Below are 26,241 nucleotides of genomic sequence, written 5' to 3' on the forward strand. Positions count from 1 at the left end.
GGGGGCAGGCTGTATGCACTCAGGGGGCAGGTTGTATGCACTCAGGGGCAGGCTGTATGCCCTCAGGGGGCAGGCTGTATGCACTCAGGGCTCCTGGCTGCTCTGGCCCCACTCAGGGGGCAGGCTTCATGCACTCAGGGGCAGGCTGTATGCACTCAGGGGGAAGGCTATCTGCACTCAGGGGGCATGTTGTATGCACTCAGGGGGCAGGCTGTATGCACTCAGGGGGCAGGCTGTATGCACTCAGGGGGCAGGCTGTATGCACTCAGGGGGCAGGCTGTATGCACTCATGGAGCAGGCTGTATGCACTCAGGGGGAAGGCTATCTGCACTCAGGGGGCAGGTTGTATGCACTCAGGGGGCAGGCTGTATGCACTCAGGGGGCAGGCTGTATGCACTCAGGGGGCAGGCTGTATGCACTCAGGGGGCAGGCTCTATGAACTCAGGGGCAGGATATTTGCACTCAGGAGCAGGCTGTATGCACTCAGGGGCAGGCTATATGCACTCAGGGGGCAGGCTGTATGCACTCAGGGGGCAGGCTATCTGCACTCAGGGGGCAGGTTGTATGCACTCAGGGGGCAGGCTGTATGCACTCAGGGGGCAGGCTGTATGCACTCAGGGGGCAGGCTGTATGCACTCAGGGGCAGGATATTTGCACTCAGGAGCAGGCTGTATGCACTCAGGGTCAGGCTCTATGCACTCAGGGGGAAGGCTGCATGCACTCAGGGGGCAGGCTGTATGCACTCAGGGGCCAGGCTGCATGCACTCAGGGGGAAGGCTGCATGCACTCAGGGGGCTGGCTGCATGCACTCAGGGGGCAGGCTGTATGCATTCAGGGGGAAGACTATATGCACTCAGGGGCAGGCTGTATGCACTCAGGGGACAGGTTGCATGCACTCAGGGGGCAGGCTGTATGCACTCAGGGGGCAGGCTGTATGCACTCAGGGGGCAGGCTGTATGCACTCAGGGGGCAGGCTGTATGCACTCAGAGGGCAGGCTGTATGCACTCAGGGGCAGGCTGTATGCACTCAGGGGGCAGGCTGTATGAACTCAGGGAGCAGGCTACGTGCACTCATGGCTCCTGGCCACTGTCGGTCCACTCAGGTGGCAGGCCTTATGCACTCAGGGGGCAGGGTGTTGGAAGGGGCGATCCCAGAGTGGCAGGGTATGCTCTCCCGACCACTCCGTGACCCACCTCTCCCCGGAATACTGCCGAGCCCTAACGTGAGGTCCTCGCCGGGGATCGTACACACTGGGTTCACACCGCACTCATGAATGGACACCACACCGTGGATTTCAGTAAGAAAGTTCTTTATCACACAGTAGAATTTAGGCAAAATGAACACGTATTTACAAGCGATCGAGGGATCGTAAAGTCTCGGTTGAAAGGAGTAGGGAAGCGGGACAGTCTCAGTATTGGGCCAGTACGAAGCGTACCCTGCGCACAGCTCTCAATCCTCGAGCCGGGGGATAAGGAAGATGGCGAGCTCTCAATCCTCGAGCCGGGGGATAAGGAAGTTGGCGGCCGTACTGGCTGCTGCACTCACTCTTCTCGAGCTAGGTCGTGTTGGTAGCGTCGATGGTCCAGCCGGACCGGAGTACTCCTCGAGCCGCGACAAGGTCAGCAGGGCTCGATCCAGAGTGAATAAAGTGTCTGTTGCTTCTTGAGGAGCCGTGACCACGTCAGCAGGGCTCAGGATGTTCACGAATGTCCTTAGAGTTCAAGGATGAGCCGCAACGAGGTCAACAGGGTTCCGAGGTTCCAGTTCCTTCTTCATGAGGATGAGCCGCGACAACGTCAGCAGGGCTCGATAAGTTCCAAAGTTCGATCTTCTCCAAAATGGCTGAGCCGCGACCAGGTCAGCAGGGCTCTCTTGTCCTGGATTCAACTGCCCGCTAGTTCTAGGGCGGGCCTTGATATAGTGGGGTGGCCCTTTGATGTCCAGACCCTCGCAGGTGGAGATCTCATGCCTCGGGGCTGGTCGTCAGAGTTTCCCGTCGGCTGGCCCTTTGATCCTCTGGAAGATGCGCCCGGGATTCCCAGACACCAGCAGGGTCTGGAGCCAGATCTCGGGGAGGCCAGAGGTGTGATCGAAACCAGCCTCCTTGGTCTTATCTCACTCAGGAAGCCCTCTACCCCCCAGCCGGCATGGCGCGTATGAAGCCTAAGTTTTGCTGGGGCCAGGGTCAGGCAAGGGCTATGGAGTCAGGGACCTCGGGAAGGGTAAGGGCTGCCGGGGACCCTGTATGGGTTGCAGGTTCGGCGCGCCCGGTACCGGGAAGATGGATGGCGGAAATGCGGGGATGGTTCCCCGTTGGCAGGGTCAAGTAGGGAGCGGGGCGGACCGGGAACGGGACGACCAGGGGTTACTGTGGTGTAGGGCTAACTATAGGGGTGCTGAGGAACGGGGGGAACCACGCCACGAGGCCAGGTCCAACACAGGGTGTAGGTACTCAGGGGGCAGGCTGGATGCACTAGGGAGGCAGGCTGGATGCACTCGGGAGCCAGGCTGCATGCACTCAGGAGGCAGGGTATATGCACTCGGGGCAGGCTGCATGCACTCAGGAGGCAGGGTATATGCACTCAAGGGGCAGGCTGCATGCACTCAGGGCTCCTGGCTGCTTTGGCCCCACTCAGGGGCAGGTTATATGCTCTCAGGGGGCAGGCAGTATGCACTCAGGGGGCAGGCTACACGCACTCAGGGCTTCTGGCCACTGTGGCCTCTATCGCCAGTCTCAGCATGGCTACAGACGCCCTCTGCTTAAGTTTAGTTGGAGGCCATGGTAACCTGGTCCCCCCAAACAGTGCTTGGTATCCATGAACAGTGACCTGGTTAGTTCCTATAGTTACCTGGCCTCCCCATACGGTGACCTGGTCTTGCCATATGTAAACAGCTCCCCTCATATAGTGACCTGGTCTTCCCATACAGTGACATGGCCTCCCCATATAGTGACCTTGTCCTCCCACACAGTGACCTGGAGTTCCCATACAAGGCCCCAGTGTTCCCATACAGGGTCATGCTTCCCTCATATAGTGACCTGGTCTCCCCAGACAGTTCCCTGGTCTCCCCATAGAGTGTCCTATACAGTGACGTGGACTTGCTGCTTTCATAGTGAAGTGGTGTCCGCATATCATGACCTGCTCTGCTGGTATGGTGACCTCACAGTGACGCGATCTGCTTCTCCAGTAGCTTGCCTCTTGGTACAGTGACCAGGAGTGACCAGGACTTCTGGTACGGAGCCCTAGTCTCCTAGTATAGTGACCTGCTCTCCTGGTATGATGGCCTTTGACCTCTAACACGTGTTTCCTCTTCTGTTGCAGCTCTGCATCCATGATAACTACAGGAATAACCCGTTCCACAACTTCCGGCACTGTTTCTGCGTCGCCCAAATGATGTACAGCATGATCTCGCTGTGCAACCTTCAGGTGAGTCTGGGATCCATGTGCCAGTTGTTGTCTTCCATGCAAATTTGACACAATCTCCATTCTTCTACTTCTAGAAATAGGCCGAATTCTCTTCTGCTTCCTTCTAGACCTGAGACAGCCTCCCTTCTACTTCTTCTAGACATGGACCAGCCTCACGCAGCTTCCTTCTAGACCTGAGACAGCCTCCCTTCTGCTTCTTCTAGACATGGACCAGCCTCACGCAGCTTCCTTCTAGACCTGAGACAGCCTCCCTTCTTCTTCTTCTGGCCATGGACCAGCCTCCCGCAGCTTCCTTCTAGACCTGAGACAGCCTCCCTTCTGCTTCTTCTAGACATGGACCAGCCTCACGCAGCTTCCTTCTAGACCTGAGACAGCCTTCCTTCTGCTTCTTCTAGACATGGACCAGCCTCCCCGCAGCTCCCTTCTAGACCTGAGACAGCCTTCCTTCTGCTTCTTCTAGACATGGACGAGCCTCCCCGCACCTTCCTTCTAGACCTGAGACAGCCTCCCTTCTGCTTCTTCTAGACATGGACGAGCCTCCCTGCACCTTCCTTATAGACCTGAGACAGCCTCCCTTCTGCTTCTTCTAGCCATGGACCAGCCTCCCCGCACCTTCCTTCTAGACCTGAGACAGCCTCCCTTCTGCTCCTTCTAGACATGGACCAGCCTCCCCGCAGCTTCCTTCTAGACCTGAGACAGCCTCTTTTCTGCTTCTTCTAGACATGGACCAGCCTCACGCAGCTCCCTTCTAGACCTGAGACAGCCTCCCTTCTGCTTCTTCTGGCCATGGACCAGCCTCCCCGCAGCTCCCTTCTAGACCTGAGACAGCCTCCCTTCTGCTTCTTCTGGCCATGGACCAGCCTCCCCGCACCTTCCTTCTAGACCTGAGACAGCCTCCCTTCTGCTCCTTCTAGACATGGACCAGCCTCCCCGCAGCTTCCTTCTAGACCTGAGACAGCCTCCCTTCTGCTTCTTCTAGACATGGACCAGCCTCCCCGCAGCTTCCTTCTAGACCTGAGACAGCCTCCCTTCTGCTTCTTCTAGACATGGACCAGCCTCCCCGCAGCTTCCTTCTAGACCTGAGACAGCCTCCCTTCTGCTTCTTCTAGACATGGACCAGCCTCCCCGCACCTTCCTTCTAGACCTGAGACAGCCTCCCTTCTGCTCCTTCTAGACATGGACCAGCCTCCCCGCAGCTCCCTTCTAGACCTGAGACAGCCTCCCTTCTGCTTCTTCTAGACATGGACCAGCCTCCCGCACCTTCCTTCTAGACCTGAGACAGCCTCCCTTCTGCTTCTTCTAGACATGGACCAACCTCCCCGCAGCTTCCTTCTAGACCTGAGACAGCCTCCCTTCTGCTTCTTCTAGACATGGACCAGCCTCCCGCACCTTCCTTCTAGACCTGAGACAGCCTCCCTTCTGCTCCTTCTAGACCTGAGACAGCCTCCCTTCTGCTTCTTCTAGACATGGACCAGCCTCCCCGCAGCTTCCTTCTAGACCTGAGACAGCCTCCCTTCTGCTTCTTCTAGACATGGACCAGCCTCCCGCAGCTTCCTTCTAGCCCTGATACAGCCTCCCTTCTGCTTCTTCTAGACATGGACCAGCCTCCCCGCAGCTTCCTTCTAGACCTGAGACAGCCTCCCTTCTGCTTCTTCTAGACATGGACCAGCCTCCCGCACCTTCCTTCTAGACCTGAGACAGCCTCCCTTCTGCTCCTTCTAGACATGGGCCAGCCTCCCGCAGCTTCCTTCTAGACCTGATACAGCCTCCCTTCTGCTTCTTCTAGACATGGACCAGCCTCCCCGCAGCTTCCTTCTAGACCTGATACAGCCTCCCTTCTGCTTCTTCTAGACATGGACCAGCCTCCCCGCAGCTTCCTTCTAGACCTGAGACAGACTCCCTTCTGCTTCTTCTAGACATGGACCAGCCTCCCCGCAGCTTCCTTTTAGACCTGAGACAGCCTCCCTTCTGCTTCTTCTAGACATGGACCAGCCTCCCCGTAGCTTCCTTCTAGACCTGAGACAGACTCCCTTCTGCTTCTTCTAGACATGGACCAGCCTCCCCGCAGCTCCCTTCTAGACCTGAGACAGCCTCCCTTCTGCTTCTTCTAGCCATGGACCAGCCTCCCGCAGCTTCCTTCTAGACCTGAGACAGACTCCCTTCTGCTTCTTCTAGACATGGACCAGCCTCCCCGCAGCTTCCTTCTAGACCTGAGTCAGACTCCCTTCTGCTTCTTCTAGACATGGACCAGCCTCCCCGCAGCTTCCTTCTAGACCTGAGACAGCCTCTCTTCTGCTTCTTCTAGACATGGACCAGCCTCCCCGCAGCTTCCTTCTAGACCTGAGACAGACTCCCTTCTGCTTCTTCTAGAAATGGACCAGCCTCCCCGTAGCTTCCTTCTAGACCTGAGACAGCCTCCCTTCTGCTTCTTCTAGACATGGACCAGCCTCCCCGCAGCTCCCTTCTAGACCTGAGACACACTCCCTTCTGCTCCTTCTAGACATGGACCAGCCTCCCCGCAGCTCCCTTCTAGACCTGAGACAGACTCCCTTCTGCTCCTTCTAGACATGGACCAGCCTCCCCGCAGCTTCCTTCTAGACCTGAGACAGCCTCCCTTCTGCTTCTTCTAGCCATGGACCAGCCTCCCGCAGCTTCCTTCTAGACCTGAGACAGACTCCCTTCTGCTTCTTCTAGACATGGACCAGCCTCCCCGCAGCTTCCTTCTAGACCTGAGTCAGACTCCCTTCTGCTTCTTCTAGACATGGACCAGCCTCCCCGCAGCTTCCTTCTAGACCTGAGACAGCCTCTCTTCTGCTTCTTCTAGACATGGACCAGCCTCCCCGCAGCTTCCTTCTAGACCTGAGACAGACTCCCTTCTGCTTCTTCTAGAAATGGACCAGCCTCCCCGTAGCTTCCTTCTAGACCTGAGACAGCCTCCCTTCTGCTTCTTCTAGACATGGACCAGCCTCCCCGCAGCTCCCTTCTAGACCTGAGACACACTCCCTTCTGCTCCTTCTAGACATAGACCAGCCTCCCCGCAGCTCCCTTCTAGACCTGAGACAGACTCCCTTCTGCTCCTTCTAGACATGGACCAGCCTCCCCGCAGCTTCCTTCTAGACCTGAGACAGCCTCCCTTCTGCTTCTTCTAGACATGGACCAGCCTCCCCGTAGCTTCCTTCTAGACCTGAGACAGCCTCCCTTCTGCTTCTTCTAGACATGGACCAGCCTCCCCGCAGCTTCCTTCTAGACCTGAGACAGCCTCTCTTCTGCTTCTTCTAGACATGGACCAGCCTCCCGCAGCTTCCTTCTAGACCTGAGACAGACTCCCTTCTGCTTCTTCTAGACATGGACCAGCCTCCCCGCAGCTTCCTTCTAGACCTGAGTCAGACTCCCTTCTGCTTCTTCTAGACATGGACCAGCCTCCCCGCAGCTTCCTTCTAGACCTGAGACAGCCTCCCTTCTGCTTCTTCTAGACATGGACCAGCCTCCCCGCAGCTTCCTTCTAGACCTGAGACAGCCTCCCTTCTGCTTCTTCTAGCCATGGACCAGCCTCCCCGCAGCTTCCTTCTAGACCTGAAACAGCCTCCCTTATGCTTCTTCTAGCCATGGACCAGCCTCCCGCAGCTTCCTTCTAGACCTGAGACAGCCTCCCTTCTGCTTCTTCTAGATATGGACCAGCCTCCCCGCAGCTTCCTTCTAGACCTGAGTCAGCCTCCCTTCTGCTTCTTCTAGACATGGACCAGCCTCCCCGCAGCTTCCTTCTAGACCTGAGTCAGACTCCCTTCTGCTTCTTCTAGACATGGACCAGCCTCCCCGCAGCTTCCTTCTAGACCTGAGACAGCCTCCCTTCTGCTTCTTCTAGACATGGACCAGCCTCCCCGCAGCTTCCTTCTAGACCTGAGACAGCCTCCTTTCTGCTTCTTCTAGCCATGGACCAGCCTCCCGCAGCTTCCTTCTAGACCTGAAACAGCCTCCCTTCTGCTTCTTCTAGACATGGACCAGCCTCCCCGCAGCTTCCTTCTAGACCTGAGACAGCCTCCCTTCTGCTTCTTCTAGCCATGGACCAGCCTCCCCGCAGCTTCCTTCTAGACCTGAGACAGCCTTCCTTCTGCTTCTTCTAGACATGGACCAGCCTCCCCGCAGCTTCCTTCTAGACCTGAGACAGCCTCCCTTCTGCTTCTTCTAGCCATGGACCAGCCTCCCCGCAGCTTCCTTCTAGACCTGAGACAGCCTCCCTTCTGCTTCTTCTAGCCATGGACCAGCCTCCCCGCAGCTTCCTTCTAGACCTGAGACAGCCTCCCTTCTGCTTCTTCTAGCCATGGACCAGCCTCCCCGCAGCTTCCTTCTAGACCTGAGACAGCCTCCCTTCTGCTTCTTCTAGCCATGGACCAGCCTCCCCGCAGCTTCCTTCTAGACCTGAGACAGACTCCCTTCTGCTTCCTATAGACATGGACCAGCCTCCCGCAGCTTCCTTCTAGACCTGAGACAGCCTCCCTTCTGCTTCTTCTAGACATGGACCAGCCTCACGCACCTTCCTTCTAGACCTGAGACAGCCTCCCTTCTGCTTCTTCTAGACATGGACCAGCCTCCCCGCACCTTCCTTCTAGACCTGAGACAGCCTCCCTTCTGCTTCTTCTGGCCATGGACCAGCCTCCCCGCAGCTTCCTTCTAGACCTGAGACAGACTCCCTTCTGCTTCCTATAGACATGGACCAGCCTCACGCAGCTTCCTTATAGACCTGAGACAGCCTCCCTTCTGCTTCTTCTAGACATGGACCAGCCTCCCCGCAGCTTCCTTCTAGACCTGAGACAGACTCCCTTCTGCTTCCTATAGACATGGACCAGCCTCACGCAGCTTCCTTATAGACCTGAGACAGCCTCCCTTCTGCTTCTTCTAGACATGGACCAGCCTCCCCGCAGCTTCCTTCTAGACCTGAGACAGCCTCCCTTCTGCTTCTTCTAGACATGGACCAGCCTCCCCGCAGCTTCCTTCTAGACCTGAGACAGCCTCCCTTCTGCTTCTTCTAGACATGGACCAGCCTCCCCGCAGCTTCCTTCTAGACCTGAGACAGCCTCCCTTCTGCTTCTTCTAGACATGGACCAGCCTCCCCGCAGCTTCCTTCTAGACCTGAGACAGCCTCCCTTCTGCTTCTTCTAGACATGGAGCAGCCTCCCCGCAGCTTCCTTCTAGACCTGAGACAGCCTCCCTTCTGCTTCTTCTAGCCATGGACCAGCCTCCCCGCAGCTTCCTTCTAGACCTGAGACAGCCTCCCTTCTGCTTCTTCTAGACATGGACCAGCCTCCCGTAGCTTCCTTCTAGACCTGAGACAGCCTCCCTTCTGCTTCTTTTGGACATGGACCAGCCTCCCCGCAGCTTCCTTCTAGACCTGAGACACCCTCCCTTCTGCTTCTTCTAGACATGGACCAGCCTCCCCGTAGCTTCCTTCTAGACCTGAGACAGCCTCCCTTCTGCTTCTTCTAGACATGGACCAGCCTCCCCGCAGCTTCCTTCTAGACCTGAGACAGCCTCCCTTCTTCTTCTTCTAGACATGGACCAGCCTCCCCGCAGCTTCCTTCTAGACCTGAGACAGCCTCCCTTCTGCTTCTTCTAGACATGGACCAGCCTCCCCGCACCTTCCTTCTAGACCTGAGACAGCCTCCCTTCTGCTTCTTCTAGACATGGACCAGCCTCCCCGCAGCTTCCTTCTAGACCTGAGACAGCCTCCCTTCTGCTTCTTCTAGCCATGGACCAGCCTCCCCGCAGCTTCCTTCTAGACCTGAGACAGCCTCCCTTCTGCTTCTTCTAGACATGGACCAGCCTCCCCGCACCTTCCTTCTAGACCTGAGACAGCCTCCCTTCTGCTTCTTCTAGACATGGACCAGCCTCCCCGCAGCTTCCTTCTAGACCTGAGACAGCCTCCCTTCTGCTTCTTCTAGACATGGACCAGCCTCCCCGCAGCTTCCTTCTAGACCTGAGACAGCCTCCCTTCTGCTTCTTCTAGACATGGACCAGCCTCCCCGCACCTTCCTTCTAGACCTGAGACAGCCTCCCTTCTGCTTCTTCTGGCCATGGACCAGCCTCCCCGCACCTTCCTTCTAGACCTGAGACAGCCTCCCTTCTGCTTCTTCTAGACATGGACCAGCCTCCCCGCAGCTTCCTTCTATAGCTGAGACAGCCTCCCTTCTGCTTCTTCTAGACATGGACCAGCCTCCCCGCAGCTTCCTTCTAGAGCTGAGACAGCCTCCCTTCTGCTTCTTCTAGACATGGACCGGCCTCCCGCAGCTCCCTTCTAGACCTGAGACAGCCTCCCTTCTGCTTCTTCTATACGTGGGCCAACCTCCCTTCAGCGTCTTCGATACTTGAGCCAGCCTCCTTCTTGTTTTGTCTTCTAGACCTCCTCTTTGCAGACTCCTGAGTTGGTCCCCTGCTCCTGAGTTGGTCCCCTGCTCCTGAGTTTGTCCCTCACTCCTGAGTTGGTCCCCTGCTCCTGAGTTGCTCCCCTGCTCCTTAGTTGGTCCCTGCTCCTGAGTTGGTTCCCCGCTCCTGAGTTGGTCCCCTGCTCCTGAGTTGCTCCCCTGCTCCTTAGTTGGTCCCTGCTCCTGAGTTGGTTCCCCGCTCCTGAGTTGGTCCCCTGCTCCTGTGTTGGTCCACTGATCCTGAGCTGGTTCCCCGCTCCTGAGTTGGTCCCCCGCTCCTGAGTAGGTTCCCTGCTCCTGAGTTGGTCCCCTGAGTTGGTCCTCTGCTCCTAAGTTAGTCCCCCTCTCCTGAGTTGGTCCCCTGCTCCTGAGTTAGTCCCCCTCTCCTGAGTTGGTGCCCCGCTCCTGAGTTGGTGCCCTGCTCCTGAGTTGGTCCCCTGCTCCAGAGTTGTTCACCTGCTCCTGAGTTGCTCCCCCACTCCTGAGTTGGTCCCCTGCTCCTGAGTTGGCCCCCTGATCCTGAGTTGATCCCCTGCTCCTGAGGTGGTTCCCTGCTACTGAGTTGGTTCCCTGTTCCTGAGTTGGTCCCCTGCACCTGAGTTGCTCCCCTGCTCCTTAGTTGCTCCCCTGCTCCTTAGTTGGTCCCCCACTCCTGAGTTGGTCCCCTGCTCCTGAGTTGCTCCCCTGCTCCTGAGTTGGTTCCCCGCTTCTGAGTTGGCCCCCTGCTCTTGAGTTGGTCCCCTGCTCCTGAGTTGGTCTCCTGCTCCTGAAGAGCCCCCCGCTCCTGAGTTCATCCCCTGCTCTGGAGTGGCTTCCCTGGTCCTGGGTTGGTTCCCCGCTCCTGAGTTTGTCCCCCGCTCCTGAGTTGGTTCCCTGCTCCTGAGTTGCTCCCCTGCTCCTAAGATGGTCCCCTGCTCCTGAGTTGCTCCCCCGCTCCTGAGTTGGTCCCCTGCTCCTGAGTTGGCCCCCCGCTCCAGAGTTGGTCCCTGCTCCTGAGCTGGTCTCCCGCTCCTGAGTTGGAGCCCCCAGCTCCTGAGTTGGTCCCCCATCCTGAGTTGGTCTCCTGCTCCTGAAGAGCCCCCCGCTCCTGAGTTGGTCCCCTGTTCCAGAAGAGCCCCCCGCTCCTGAGTTGGTCCCCTGTTCCTGAGTTGGTCTTCCGCTCCTGAGTTGGTCCCCTGATCCTGAGTTGGTGCTCCGCTCCTGAGTTGGTGCCCCGCTCCTGAGTTTATCCCCCGCTCCTGAGTTGGTCCCCCGCTCCTGAGTTGGTCCCCTGCTCCTGAGTCGGTCTCCTGCTCCAGAGTTGTCCCCCGCTCCTGAGGTAGTCCCCTGCTCCTGAGTTGATCCCCCGCTCCTGAGTTGGTCACCTAGCTCCTGAGTTGATCCCCCGCCCCTGAGTTGGTCCCCTGCTCCTGAGTTGGTCCCCTGCTCCTGAGTTTGTCCCCCGCCCCTGAGTTAGTCCCCCGCTCCTGAGTTGGTTCTCTGCTCCTGAATTGGTGCCCCGCTCCTGTGTTGGTCTCCCGCTCCTGAGTTGGTTCCCTGCCCCTGAGTTGGTCCCCTGCTCCTGAGCTGATCCCCTGCTCCTGAGTTGGCTCCCTGCTCCTGAGTTGGTGCCCCGCTCCTGAGTTGGTTCTCTGCTCCTGTGTTGGTCTCCCGCTCCTGAGTTGGTTCCCTGCCCCTGAGTTGGTCCCCTGCTCCTGAGCTGATCTCCTGCTCCTGAGTTGGCTCCCTGCTCCTGAGTTGGTGCCCCGCTCCTGAGTTGGTCCCCTGCTCCAGAGTTGGTCCCCTGATCCTGAGTTGGTCCCTGCTCCTGAGTTGGTCCCCTGCTACTGAGTTGGTCCCCCGCTCCTGAGTTGGTTCCCTGCTCCTGAGTTGGTCCCCTGCTCCTGAGTTGCTCCCCCGCTCCTGAGTTGGTCCCCTGCTCCTGAGTTGGTCCCCCCCTCCTGAGTTGCTTCCCTGCTCCTGAGTTGGTCCCCTGCTCCTGAGTTGCTCCCCCGCTCCTGAGTTGGTCCCCTGCTCCTGAGTTGGTCCCCCGCTCCTGAGTTGGTCCCTGCTCCTGAGTTGGTCCACTGCTCCTTAGTTGGTCCCCCCCTCCTGAGTTGGTTCCCTGCTCCTGAGTTGGTCCCCTGCTCCTGAGTTGGTCCCCCGCTCCTGAGTTGGTCCCCCCCTCCTGAGTTGCTTCCCTGCTCCTGAGTTGGTCCCCTGCTCCTGAGTTGCTCCCCCGCTCCTGAGTTGGTCCCCTGCTCCTGAGTTGGTCCCTGCTCCTGAGTTGGTCCCCTGCTACTGAGTTGGTCCCCCGCTCCTGAGTTGGTTCCCTGCTCCTGAGTTGGTCCCCTGCTCCTGAGTTGCTCCCCCGCTCCTGAGTTGGTCCCCTGCTCCTGAGTTGGTCCCCCCCTCCTGAGTTGCTTCCCTGCTCCTGAGTTGGTCCCCTGCTCCTGAGTTGCTCCCCCGCTCCTGAGTTGGTCCCCTGCTCCTGAGTTGGTCCCCCGCTCCTGAGTTGGTCCCTGCTCCTGAGTTGGTCCACTGCTCCTTAGTTGGTCCCCCCCTCCTGAGTTGGTTCCCTGCTCCTGAGTTGGTCCCCTGCTCCTGAGTTGGTCCCCCGCTCCTGAGTTGGTCCCCTGCTCCTGAGTTGGTCCCCCGCTCCTGAGTTGGTCCCTGCTCCTGAGTTGGTCCCCTGAGTTGGTTCCCCGCTCCTGAGTTGGTCTCCTGCTCCTGAGTTGGTCCCCCCTCCAGAGTTGGTTCCCTGCTCCTGAGTTGGTCCCCTGCTCCTGAGTTGGTCCCCCGCTCCTGAGTTGGTTCCCTGCTCCTGAGTTAGTCCCCTGAGTTGGTTCCCCGCTCCTGAGTTGGTTCCCTGCTCCTGAGTTGGTCCCCTGAGTTGGTCCCCTGCTCCTGAGTTGGCCCCCTGCTCCTGAAGAGCCCCCCGCTCCTGAGTTGGTCCCCCAGTCCTGAGTTGGTGCCCCGCTCCTGAGTTGGTCCCCTGCTCCTGAGTTAGTCCCCCTCTCCTGAGTTGGTCCCCTGCTCCAGAGTTGTTCACCTGCTCCTGAGTTGCTCCCTCACTCCTGAGGTGGTCCCCTGCTCCTGAGTTGGTCCCCTGATCCTGAGTTGACCCCCTGCTCCTGAGTTGGTGCCCCGCTCCTGAGTTGACCCCCTGCTCCTAAGTTGGTGCCCCGCTCCTGAGTTGGTCCCCTGCTCCACACCCCTACTCCCCCTCCCCTCCTCTGTTGCGCACAGGACCCTCCCAGTCATGTTTTTACTTTTTTTAGAGTTTTTTCATGGTGAGTAGCTGTTTATTCAGCTACTGAGCTTCTCCATTTCCTACAAAACACAAATCATTTTACACACTTTTTCTTATGTTGTTTAATTAGCGATTCTAAGAGGTGTGTTTGCCATCTTGGAATGGTAATTTCAACATATTTTTAAAATAATTTTAAGTATGAAGCTTACCAGCGCATTCATGATGATGCATGCATTTACATCATCATGCTGGACCAGCTATTTTAATTTTAATTTTAATTTTGGCCAATGTTCCTCAGCTTCAGCAGTAACCTTTATTTTTACTGTTTGCTGATGCTGAACAGCATCGACAACAAGCATTGCCAAAATCAGTCCCCTAACGCCTAACAAAGGCAAGACCTGTTGTCTTTCCCACTGATTGCTTTATTTTGCAGCAAAGCCAGAAGCTCCCCCGACAATAAATTGTTGTGGGACCTGCGCGTTTATGCAACATACACTGCGGGATTGGTGTCCAGACGGATTCCAGACACCCCCCACCGGGAATGTTGAATTGGGATGTATGACGTTACAACGCATACTATTACAACGCATGCTTTTACAACGCAGGCTTTACTACGCATACCATTACAACGCATAGCGCTTTCGGGTGCTGGATAGTGAATAGTTTAATTTACTATTCCAACTCCAGTCCCCGTGGACACTAGGGAAGGTGTTGGATAGTAAATTAAATCTATTCCCTATCCTAGAGCGCCCCCCAGCGCAATGCTTTGTAATGGTTTTCGTTGTAAAACCTGCGTTGTAAAAGCACTGCGTTGTAAAAGTTTCGTTGTAAAGGATGTTTCCCATTGAATTGTATACCAGCTAGCTCACAGTGCCACTATAAACTCTTACCAAGGACAGAATAGTTTTTGGCAACTATCCAACACGACTACCCTGTCCCATCAGGGATTGGGGAAACAGTGCGATACTTTTCGCTCAGTTACTTGTGCTTACTTTGTCTCCGAGAGACACACAGATTAAATCGTGGGGACGTTTTCCAATAAGTATTTCTTGAACCAGCGTCATTCTAATGTAAAATAGGTGTGCTGAAACATGAAACAACCATAAGACAGAAACAGATATAAATGATTGTAAGCACCAATAGAGTAAAAGGATGGTAGAGTCCTACCATAGTGCTAAAACAATGAATACGGGCAAGTATAAAAATACTTGACCGTAAATAGAGGCGTACTCCTACGATGCAACCCTAACTGGATGTACCTACGTGTACCTAGCATGTATGTAGGTGTATCGCCAAGAATCCCCCTAGGATTAAGCCAACCCCATTACCTGAAATGAGAGGCTGTGGGAACCCATCTTGGTCTCGAGATGGACACGCCGCGAGGGATGTCAGACCACTGCGAGCTGGCGTGTCTGAGAGCAGGAACCTCAGCATCTTGCCTCAGTGTGACAGCATGAAGTCCTTTTCTCCTCTGTCTGCCTCAGCAAAGATTAAGGAGCTTTTTATCAACACAGTGCGATAATTATCGCAACTCGCACATAGCGCGTATTTTTGTATCGCCGTCTATCGCTGGATTACATCGCCGTGTTAGTGGCGTATTAGCAACGCTTTGCTCAGAGGCAATGTAAAATCCAGCGATAGCGGTGAGAACCAGCAATAGCCTGAGAGATCCAGCGATAATTTGACTGCGCTAATGAAAAGCTCGCTGATAGGCAAGTGTGTACTTTGCCTGACAATCCACCTCCCATTGACAAGCTGGTTAAGTCAAGTTTTAATCAATTGTAAATTCCAGCGATAACCACCGTTAGTGCAACGTTTTTTATCGCTTCGCGGGTCCGGGCCACATTGATAATACAGGGAAGTTGTGTTTGCGACTATTTCCATGTAGTTTAAGGGAGGAACGCCCACTTTGTATGTCATTAGCGATAAATATCGCTGACATTCAAAGTGGCAAAAAAAACTCGCTGCTAACTCAAGGAAACAAGCGCTAATGCTTGTTAGTGAGTCCTTGTTAATAGTGTGATAGGATAATCGCTGCTTTTTTGGCGAAATGTGCCGAAAAAGTGGCGATACTTCTCTTGATAATATGCCCCATGGTGTTTATATACCAAAAGTGGAGCCCTCAGGTGATCTACTTTGCTGTGTCATGTCGGACTAGGATGACGGAAGGAATGACGCTTATACATAATTATTTTGCAGGGGAGATGTTAGTCCTGCTGAGATTCCAAGGATTCTCATGCATAATGAATGAGGTTAGTTTTTGGAGAAAACCTCACGTCATTTAAGCAGTACCATAACTAGGTAAAAGTTTAGTGCCAAGAACCATTATGTTGTGTAATGGCAGGTGAAAGGTTAAGTTACTACCTAAGCCTATATCGGGGTACATATATGAAACATAACAAAACTTTTACAAAAACTATGCCTAAACTAAACAGGCATTGACAAAACCAAAAAGCTGGAACCACGATTACCGACCTTTTGGCTTTGCCAATGCTTGTTATGAACACTGTGGATTTGTGTGGGGTGGTTGTAGGGTGGTTGCTCACTCTTGCGTCATCTGGAAGCTGTGGTGAATGTACCCGTCGCGGACATTCTTTCCAGTGCTCAGTTTAAATAGGATATGTAGAAAGATGGAAGCAGGACAGAGATTTGAAGGAAAGGAAACAGACCATATAAAGGGGTGGGGGACAAAGGGGAAAGCAGAGAGTGAGTGGACACAGAGCGAAAGAAGTTGGGACACCTCTTCCCACATGTTATTCTGCTGTGTGAAAATGCTCGGATCTACCCTAACGCAGTGGTGGCCTCCACAGATCAGGGATGGGGGAAGGGCGGGAGAACGCTGCAATGCAGAGTTGTGATTGGTCTGAGTGCCATGGTTCATCGCTCAGACGGGGAATGGAAGCCTGGGCATGTTCTCCAGCCAGGCTGTAAAGCAGACTGGGTGGAAAAGATGAAAAGTGCGTATGAGTGTTTGGCTGGCCGGAGACGGCCAGCCAAACATTCATCCGTACTTGGAGAGGGCAAACCGCTCCTCCCCTGCTCTGTCATCAGGGCAGCCCTGCCCCGCCCGCAAGTTGTTGCAGCAAGAAAACATTAAATGACAACATTGAGTTATCATTTTATGTTTCCTTTATTTCACTGCTCCAAAGCAGGGGGGCAACGCTCCTTCACCCCAATGGTTTTTGTGTTAGAAAATAACCGAGTGAAAAAGAAATCTGAAAATTAGGGTTTTGATGGGGAAAAAACACTAAACTTAGGGGCATATTAGCAAGAACCTCGCTAAAATTATCACCGTTTTAGCAGCAGGAATCTGTCACTAAAACGGCGATAATGGGTTTGCTAATATGCGTTATAGACTTCCAATAGAAGCCAGGTTAGATGTCCTGCTCATCTAAGCTGGGCTTCTTTTGGAATTCTATAACGCATATTAGCAAGCCCATTATCGCCGTTTTAGCGGCAGTTTCCTGCCGCTACAACGGCGATAATTTTAACGAGGTTCTTGCTAATATGCCCCTTACTGTTTCGCGGATTATTGTTCCCCAAAAATAGTGAACATTCATTGTTATGTTTCTCACTTATGCAGCAGAGAAAAAAAGTTTTTTGCTTGAAAATTTCATTAAAACAAAGGTTCCTGCTTAACGAAAAAACTATTCTCAATTAAAAGATGTGGAATCTTGGGGGTTGGGGATTTTTCTCGATTCTACCAATGGCGTTAAAAGCTTCCGATACCTCTGACGTCAGCCCCTATGGTTTGAGCATACCACGACATTCGATTTGTGGTGTTGTGACTGACATTACATCAAGTGTCTGAAAGAAGGGCGTCTTTTATAAGGGTTGGGCCTACCTAGCCACGTGCCGTAGAACTAGAGGGATGCAAGAAAGCGCCAAGAAGTAGCAGGAAGGTTAGAATATTGAAATTTTCTCTCTCTCTATGTAATTTTTGATGTTTGGAATACATGAAGTATTGTTGTTCGGCTCGGGCCTTTAACAAAGGAGAGGGCCTTTAATAGCGGTATAGCCCCGCTACGAAGGACTATAAAGCTATTAAAACATTCTGCCACTAGAGGGTAGAATGTTCTAACAAAAAATAACAAAGCCTTATGGGAGCGTGAGGGGATTGGAATCCCCTCGGGGTCCTTCAAGCCTTTGTTCACAGCCAGAGCTGTGAACAAAGAAACATTGGAATGTTGGAGCTCCAGGCTTATACCAGCCATTAGAAGCCCGGAGCACTCCATTGTTTTCAATGGAGCTCCCAACATTCCAATGTTCTAATATAGCCTTATAGCCTGCCGTAGAGGGCTATACCGGCTATTAAAAGCCCTCTCCATCGTTAAAGGCCCCGAGCCGAAGGCGAGGGCCTTTAACAAGGGAGAGGGACTTTAATAGCGGTATAGCCCATCTACGAAGGGCTATAAGGCTATTAGAACATTCTGTCACTAGAGGACAGAATGTTCTAACAAAAAAAACAAAGCCTTTTGGGAGCGCGAGGGGATTGGAATCTCCTCAGGATCCCTGAAGCCTTTGTTCACAGCCAGAGCTGTGAACAAAGAAACATTGGAATGTTGGAGCTCCAGGCTTATACCAGCCATTATAAGCCCGGAGCACTGCATTGTTTTCAATGGAGCTCCCAACATTCCAATGTTCTAATTATCCATATGTGTTGAATAAACCTATGTTTTTTAAACTTAGAAGGATATGGGACGCAACAAAAGTTGGATGCCGGAGAACGTGTCACAGACGTACACAGTTCAGCTAGATGAACCCCAACGCTACTTGCCCCTCTCGACAGCCACCACTCCATGGTCCCCGCCCCCTCACCTGAAACCACCCCCCTCACTAGGACACTGTACACTTCTGTTCATTTATCCGCTTGCGTCACTTCCTGACCCTTGAAGTCACCTACTCCAGGCTAAAGAAAACTGTGCATTAAATCAATAGAATATTCTCTTTTGTAACCGCTTGTCGTCTTCCTGCAGGAGACGCTTTCTCAAGCCAATATTCTGGTTCTGATGACCGCAGCAATCTGTCACGACCTGGACCACCCCGGCTACAACAACGCGTAGGTGCAGCGCTCTTTTCACTGCTCTCACGTGAATTGTGTTTGTCCTTTGTCGCTCACTGGTGCCCAGAGCTTGGGACAGGTGTGAACGATGCATGCAGGTGTAAGCACACCACAAGGGAGGGCCAGGTGTTGTCTGTTATCCAGTGGTGGAAGTGCATTAAAAAAAGTATGGGGACTGTGATGCTACATGCAATGGGGGAGGACTCAGAAAGTGTGGGGGAGGGGTCAAAAAGTGTGGGGGCGTGGTCAGAAAGTGTGGGGGCGGGGTCACAGGTGCGGCAAAAAAATAAAAAATTCTGTACGTTTTTTCGGTCTTTCGCCTTCAGGTAGCTACGTATAAAGTAATGTGCAGCTTAAATGAAAAATAAACGTAAAAGTTGTTAGTGGGAAATGCACTAAAGTACATTATGAAACCTCTATTAGTTAATACACTGCAGCGGTCTGTATGTAACCAGAGAGCCACTAAATTCAATCTTGGTTGGTACAGTGGAAAATAGTGACTGTTTGTATTTTTAGTGCTACGAGATCACAACCCGTGACAGAAAGCACTGTGAATATGTAAATCATTATTTTAAATTTGCGATGCATGCAGAGTAATATAGACTGCTACAAAATGTGCAAAAAGATTTAGATAAAATCATGCTTCCAAAATAAAATTTTTAATAATACCCAGACTGTACGTAATGCAATTTTTTTTACATAACTGTTCCTTCGCTATCTCATCAGGGGTAGTAAGTGCTATATAAATACAATTACAATTAAAATCACTCACTTCACAGCTCAGTTGTTAACTCTTCACTATCACTCCAAAAAAAAATCTTTGCCATCACAAGGCTTTGAAGGATTTGATCAATCCCAACTATAACAACAAGAGAGAGAGGGTCATAGGGATATTTAAAGACCTACCCGAATTCACATCCCCAATACACTAGAATGCAAAACCCAAAAAGAACCGGGGGTCTAGTGGCCAACACTATAGCCAAGAGTCTAAAACTCCTCACAGAGGGAGTCAGATCATGGGTTACCTGAAAGCCCACCACGACCAAGCAATTAATAGAGAAAGAAAAAGAACAAGAAAAAAGAGAGCAAAAATAAAGTGACTAATAGTGAGATCCAAAAGCAACTCAATGGATCCCCATCAATCTGTCGCTGTGATCAATGTTCTCATTTGGTCATCCATCTATCGGGATGGTATGTCTCCTGATCACCGAGACTTATCACACGCCCGATGCAAAACAGCTGGATTGGATCAGACCCATAATCCCTAGAATCAGAGAATATGCTGCTTGATAGTAAATCGCAAGATAATTCAGTGAAGTGCAACACACAAAGAAGTGGTGATTAAAATAGGGTGATGAGGCGAAAAACAAGAAAACATTTATTTAGACATCGACTCACCCCTTAATTAAAAACAGAACAGTGCAAGGGACAGTCTAAACAAATAACTGCAAATGAAAGGCCAACATGTTTCAGCCTATGGGGAACCAAATCCCTCGGCTTTCTTCAGGGCCTCTGCTCTATAACTTTGCTACTGAAAAAAACAGGTGTATACTAATATACAGTGATAACTTATATAAAAAGAGAAGAAAAAGGTAGAAGGTTAGTAACCATACAACCTATTTTAACTGCTCCTCCACATCAAGGGATGCAGCTGTCATCCAACTTGACAGGGGACTGGACCTCACCTCACCGGGACCATGCTCAGGAATAGGAGGCCCCGCTCTGTCCGTCATAGTTTCTGTCCAAGTGGTCCAGCGACAAAGCTAAAGCGATATGTAAGGAAGGAACTGTGAGCAGTGCTCACAGGGGTTGAGTACTTTACTCCGATGCTTCTCACATCTCACTGTGCCTCAGGTACCAGGTCAACGCCCGGACAGAGCTGGCTGTCCGCTACAACGACATCTCCCCGCTGGAGAACCACCACTGCGCCGTGGCCTTCCAGATCGTCGCACAACCAGAGTGCAACATCTTCGCCAACATTGACCCTGATGAGTTCAGAGCCATCAGGCAGGTAGGAGCCATCCCTGGGAGTGTGTGACACAGTGACACTGGTGTAGTGGCATTAGTAGAGCTCAATCAGTATGAGAGAGATGGTTGTGGTTCAGTGTGCCGCACACATAGGTTGCGCTTGGTGAATGTGTATCATCAGCGCCCACTTCCCTGTACTAACCTTAAAAAAAACATCACAATTATTTACACTTCACTTGTAAATAATTGTGCATCTGTAGCGCATCATCTGTGCAGTTGTGCAAGAGTAGAAATGTGCCGTTGTGCAGTTGCATGGATTTTTATAAATGTAGAGTGGTAAAAGTGATGTGTTTTTGTCCATGCGTGGTTGGCAATTGTTGTGTGGTTGCAGATACACACTTATGGAATTGTAAAACTATGCAGTTAAACTGCTGTGGGTATGGCTGCTTGCAATTGTAGCGTTTTTAAGTTGTAAAGTTGTGCAGTTGCGTAGTTATAACATTATCAAGTTGTGTAGGTTACGGTTGTGAAATGTAATTTGTTGGTATGCAGTTTTAGAGTTCTGGCACATTGTAGCTGTGTATTTGTCGCGTTGGAGAGCACGCTACAAATACACAGCTACAAAGTACCACCTGTGAGGGCGTGTAGTTGTTGAATTGTAGTTTTGCCGCAGACCTGCAGTTGTGGGTGTGTAGCAGTGTTGCAGATGTGCTGCTGTAGAGCTGTAGCCTTGCTGAAGATTCAGAATTGTACAGATGCACCCTTGTAATGGTGTGGTTGTGGATTTGTATCATTCTTCAGTTGAAGTGTTTTACTTTTAGAGTGGTGCAGATGTAAAGTCGTAGTGTTGTCGTAGTTGTGACATTATTGTAGACGTACTTGTGTTGTAAACAATAATATTCTTAATGTGCAAGTGTGCAGGCGTAGAGCTCTGGCGTTTGCCAATCGAAGTGTTGATGCGCTTGTGCAGTGATGGAGCTGTTGTGTTGTATATGTACAGTGGTCGTGTTGCTGTAGTTGTACTGCTCTGTAGGTAGATCTGTTGTAATGCTGTGGATGTGCTTGTGTGCCGGTGTAGAGATCTGCCGCTTTGCAGCGGACTGCTGTTGTAGATGAGGAATAGTAGAGTTGGTATGCTGTTGTAGATGCACAGTTGTGGTGTTGTTGCAGAGACCCAATTATGGAATTGCTTGCACATTTGTAGTGTTGCAATGTTGTGTATGTGTGCAGTTGCAAAGTTGTTTGTTGCTGTGCAGTTATAGAGTTGTCCAACGGTGCAGATATTTGATAAAGAAGTTATTATTGTAGGTGTGCAGTATGTCTGAATACCCCCAATGACACCATCAGACGAAGGAACATTCTAGAACGCCTGTTGTTGATGACTGATAGAGATGGAGGAAGGACTGGGCGAAGGGAACCGAATGGCCCCTTTGAGAGTGAAGCGAAGTCAGACACTTACAGAGAGCCTCAGACTGCAGAAAGTTTTGATCAGTTGTATTCCTTTCTGATCTTTTTTTCTCCAGGGTATCATTGCTCTGATCCTAGCCACAGACATGGCCAGACACAAGGAGATCATCGATGGGTTCAAGGACAACTTGGAGCAGTTCGACTTCACCAACCAGGCGCACGTGACCTCGGTGAGAACTCACAGGCGCCACCTAGCGGGAGAGCAAGGGTACCGACAACAGCCATGGGAAGTGCCTGCGTTCACTGCCAGGGGGCGCTCCAGCTGAACATATTCTATTTTACTTAGAGCACTGAGATACCCCATAAACGTCTACTGTTTTTAGTTTAACATAAAGTTCATTGATAAGAAACACAACTTAACCCTTTGAGTGCTCATGACGAGCTCAGCTCGCCATGAGCGACGGCGCTCCGGTGCTCATGACGAGCTCAGCTCGTCATGACCGCGCCCGTTCCGTGAAACGCTCGCACGCTGGGCTGATTCCCCTGCAGTGCTGAGCGTTCCATGGGAACGGGTGTGGCCATGACGAGCTCAGCTCGTCATGAGCACCGGAGCACCGTAGCTCATGACGAGCTGACCTCGTCATGAGCATGGGGGCGCTGTACGTGCCCTCTCCCGTCCCCAGCCGGCGGGGGAAACAGCCCCACACGGAAGGGGTTAAACAAAGTAAATTAACTGGTTCAGTCAACACTGGAAGGGTCAGTGATGGAGTTGGACAGAGACACTGGATTTTTGAATGAACACATTGGAACAGTTAATTCATTCAGCTCAGTAATTTCCATAAATTCAGAGGGGTGGCATTATTTACTGATAGTAAGCGCTCTCGTGCCATTCAGAATGGCTGAAAGTGGTCACTGCCTAAACATTACGGGCCCGATTCACAGAACTAACTTAAGACAAAATCATAAACTTACTCCTTTTGGTATTCACAGAAGGCATTTAGTAGTAGTAAAATTAGGATTTTGTCTTAAGTCTGTCTTAAGTCTGTCTTAAGTCTGTCTTAAGTCTGTCTTAAGTCTGTCTTAAGTCGGTCTTAAGTCAGTCTTAAGTCTGTCCTAAGTTTGTCTTAAGTTTGTCTTAAGTCTGTGCTAAGTGTGCCTTAAGTCAAACTTAAGACAAAATCCTAACTTTACTACTACTAAATGCCTTCTGTGAATACCAAAAGTAGTAAGTTTAGGATTTTGTCATAAGTTAGTTCTGTGAATCGGGCCCAAAGATAGGACAAGTCCCTAACAGTCACCGGTCCAGCACCACTTTACATGCCACAGTCAAAGTAGTCAAGGGACTGCTGTGTACAGAAAAAATACAACAGCCATTCGACAATACACACAGGGATCAGACAACGGTGCTATCCTGCAACATTATTAAGAACAACTTTCAAATACCATTTGTAATAAAAACAAATTTTTGTTAAAAAAATAATTTGCACAAAAGTGATATCAGACTTCTCTCTCTAAGATACAATAATGACACTCTTAGTGGGAAGAGGCTAGTATTGCAACAGGAAGAGCATTATTCGCGGGGTAGTATGTCCAGTTTGTAACAGCGTAGCAATTAGTCTGATATATTTATGAAATGCTTCCAAATTATGCTCCACTTTGTGACCTTGTTGTCGAAAATTCAAATGAAGTATTCACCTGGCCTCTCAACGTCTTAGTAGGAGAGTTTGATTAACTTTATATAGCATTACTACCACAAGTTCAGCTCAAAGACAAACATGTGCCATGCTCCTTCGAGATTGAAATCACATTAACATAACACTTTGCAGAAAAGTTACCTTTATTGTCAAGCTTTCTCATTTATCACAGCCAACACGTTTCGACCACTGTGATGCTTTCTCGAGGCTTACACAGGAAAGAACATTCATGCCCTTCATATGTGTATAATGCACAGCGGGTGTTCTAGCTGGATTCTAGTTTCTTACGCAGTGCTTCCCAAACTTTTTAGAGCCTCGACCCAGTTTTTATAACACACTTTCATGACCCACTGAGCTTTAACGGACATGAGACGGAGCTATTTTGTAATGTAATAACAGCAATTTTTTTAAACCTCAAACCCATAGCCACACCCTTTAAAAACGGACTGTGGCCAAAATATCGATCTGCTCATAAAAGTAGCAGATGGTGAATTGCACTGGAGTCTGGAGCTGGAATATGTTTTAGAGTGGGGTGCTGGCTTGTTATGTTATGTTATCAGTGTTGCACCTTCAGACCTCAGACATCTATTAGGGGAGTACCAGTTTAATGTCCGCTTCAAAAATTGAGGACCGGTGTGGTGAAGTGCCTTATGTACCCCATAAAAGGCCTTAAACTAACAGGAAGCCAATGATGTCCAGTAAAATCACAAGGCCTCCGAAACATCTTGGTGTTAATTCCAGTGATTTCAGCAAATTTGAGAAACCCCTTCTGAAGCAGAGTATGGAGCACAGCCCATGGGCAGGGGAGCACTTCACATTAGTACCAGGGGGCATATTATTAACAACTAGCGATATTTATCGCTAAATGCGCTTAGCGACTTTTTTTTTTAATCGCTGGATATTTTAGCGGAGAAAACATGCTATTAGCAACGTTTTCCTCCATAGCGCTAAAATATCCAGCGATAGCGGCGTAATGCGAGAATATCGCTGAGAATATAGCGATATTCTGGCATTAGCGACGAAATGCTCGTAGCCATGTTATCCACCTCCGATTGGATAACATGGCTAGGAACTGGTCTGAGCAGGCGTTGATTATTGGCGATAGCGGGAATATTTCCATCGCTATGCCAGCCTTGTGAATAGGCGATAGCGACGTTATCGACTGCTTTCAGTCGCTAACGGGTTGGGTACGCTTACTTTGCATGTCATTAGCGATAAATAAATATCACTGACATGCAAAGCGGGCCCCAAACCACTCGCTATCGCCTTCAAGCTGTCGCTAATTGCTGTTAGCAACAGCTTGATAATAGGGCGATAGAATTTTGGTTACTTAGCCGCCAAAAACGGCCGCTAAACCGGCGAAAAGTGCCTATTGCCTCCCTTGATAATATGCCCCCAGATTACAAGTCAAGTCAAGTCAAGAATAACTTTATTTCGGTTCCATGAACCATACAAGTTTGACAAATAAAAAACATTACAGTTTAAGAAATGTGTAACACATTAGTAAAACATCACCGGAAATAGAATAAAAAAAACAAAGAATTCATAAAATTCCGTGGTTTAAAATTTCAATACATAAAGTAAAAAGTTTTAGGACAATATAGTATTACACAGATCGTAAAAAAAAAGAAAAATTCCAACAGTATTTATATGGACCATGAGCAATTCCAAGAATCTTATTCAGTCTCTAAAGCTCGTAACGCTTTCTGATAGCCAAAGTAACTTTAATATAATTGGATACCGCAGGGCAAATAACAGGAGTGGCCAAAGTATACAGAAAGTTTAAAACCATCAATATATGTACAGGGGCAGATTTCCCTTAAAAGTAGTGTTAATTTATTTTTCTCAACTCTTTGTATCAAGGGCAGAATAAGATGTGCGTAGTGCTCTAGTTTGCCTAAGCACCAGATTACATCACACAAGGTCAGATTCATTTAACTATAATGACAGATTAATTGATCTCCCCAGAACCAAAGGTGTTGAGCCAATGCTGAGAATCAAACTTGTTCCCCCATATACGTGCCTAACTAAAATGAATGTGTCCTCATGTAACGCAACTCGTTCTATGTAAAGCGATCTGATACCCGATTCAGGTCAAGGTGGCGCTATATAGAACTCCGTAAAATAAAAAAAAAATTAAAAAAAATAGTTGGTAGCTCTAGCTATTCAGCACATCCATATTTATTTGTGTGCGAACGTTATAGTGGGATGGTTGTGCACCAGGCCCGGTTCTAGAGGGTGGGCCGGGGGGGCCACGCCCACCCAAACAGGAGCTTGGCCCACCCAAACAGGAGCCTGGCCCACCCAAACAGGAGCCTGGCCCACGCAAACAGGAGCCTGGCCCACCCAAACAGGAGCCTGGCCCACCCAAACAGGAGCCTGGCCCACCCAAACAGGAGCCTGGCCCACCCAAACAGGAGCCTGGCCCACCCAAACAGGAGCCTTGTCCCTCGCAGTGAGGGCTTGAAGGCAGGCGCACACCGGCATTGGGCTCAAAGGGTTGTCTCTTTGTGTGTGTGCCCGGTCTGAGACAGCTTCCCGGGCGAATACACACACACACACACACAGACAGTTTTAGAGATTATCGCAGCCGCATCCGAGTACTTCACAGGTCTTTAAAAGACCATTTACATGTTAACGAGGTTTTGTTCATTTTTTCACCCCTTCATCTTCACTGGTGAAAGGCGACAACGGTCACCTTTGCCTCCTGTTCTGCTGTAATAATTCATTTCAGTACCTTCTCCCTCCCACAGGCTAAATGTGGCCTGAATGGCGGTGATGGTGGCATGGAGGATCTAGGCATAGAGGAAGTGTAATCAAGGGGTGTGGATAAAGAAAAACAGACTTGTGAGCTTGAAGCAGGAGTTTTCGAGGCATTCAGGGTTAACAACGCACTGGAACATCTGGTACTGGTCCAATTTAACCCCTTAGCTGCGGCGGCTATTCCGCCGCAGTGCTAAGGGGGAGGGGGGCCGCGCGGCGCTTCTGTGCTCGTCACGGAACCGCTCCGTCACGAGCCTCGGGTGGGCTGTGCTT

The 26,241-nt window shown here is 51.2% G+C and overlaps 1 protein-coding gene across 1 annotated transcript in view; it reads left to right on the forward strand.

Moving 5' to 3' along the window:
• The window catches only part of PDE9A (phosphodiesterase 9A), a 243,595-nt gene that overhangs the window by 119,860 nt on the left and 97,494 nt on the right, over positions 1-26,241 (forward strand). Inside the window, exons 11-14 of the mRNA XM_078658368.1 lie at positions 3,322-3,426; positions 18,051-18,133; positions 19,991-20,147; positions 21,628-21,741. Coding sequence (XP_078514494.1) covers positions 3,322-3,426; positions 18,051-18,133; positions 19,991-20,147; positions 21,628-21,741 — 459 coding nt within the window. The remainder of the gene's footprint in view (positions 1-3,321; positions 3,427-18,050; positions 18,134-19,990; positions 20,148-21,627; positions 21,742-26,241) is intronic.

This window comes from Lissotriton helveticus, chromosome 8, assembly GCF_964261635.1.
Source record: "Lissotriton helveticus chromosome 8, aLisHel1.1, whole genome shotgun sequence".
NCBI lineage: Eukaryota > Metazoa > Chordata > Amphibia > Caudata > Salamandridae > Lissotriton > Lissotriton helveticus.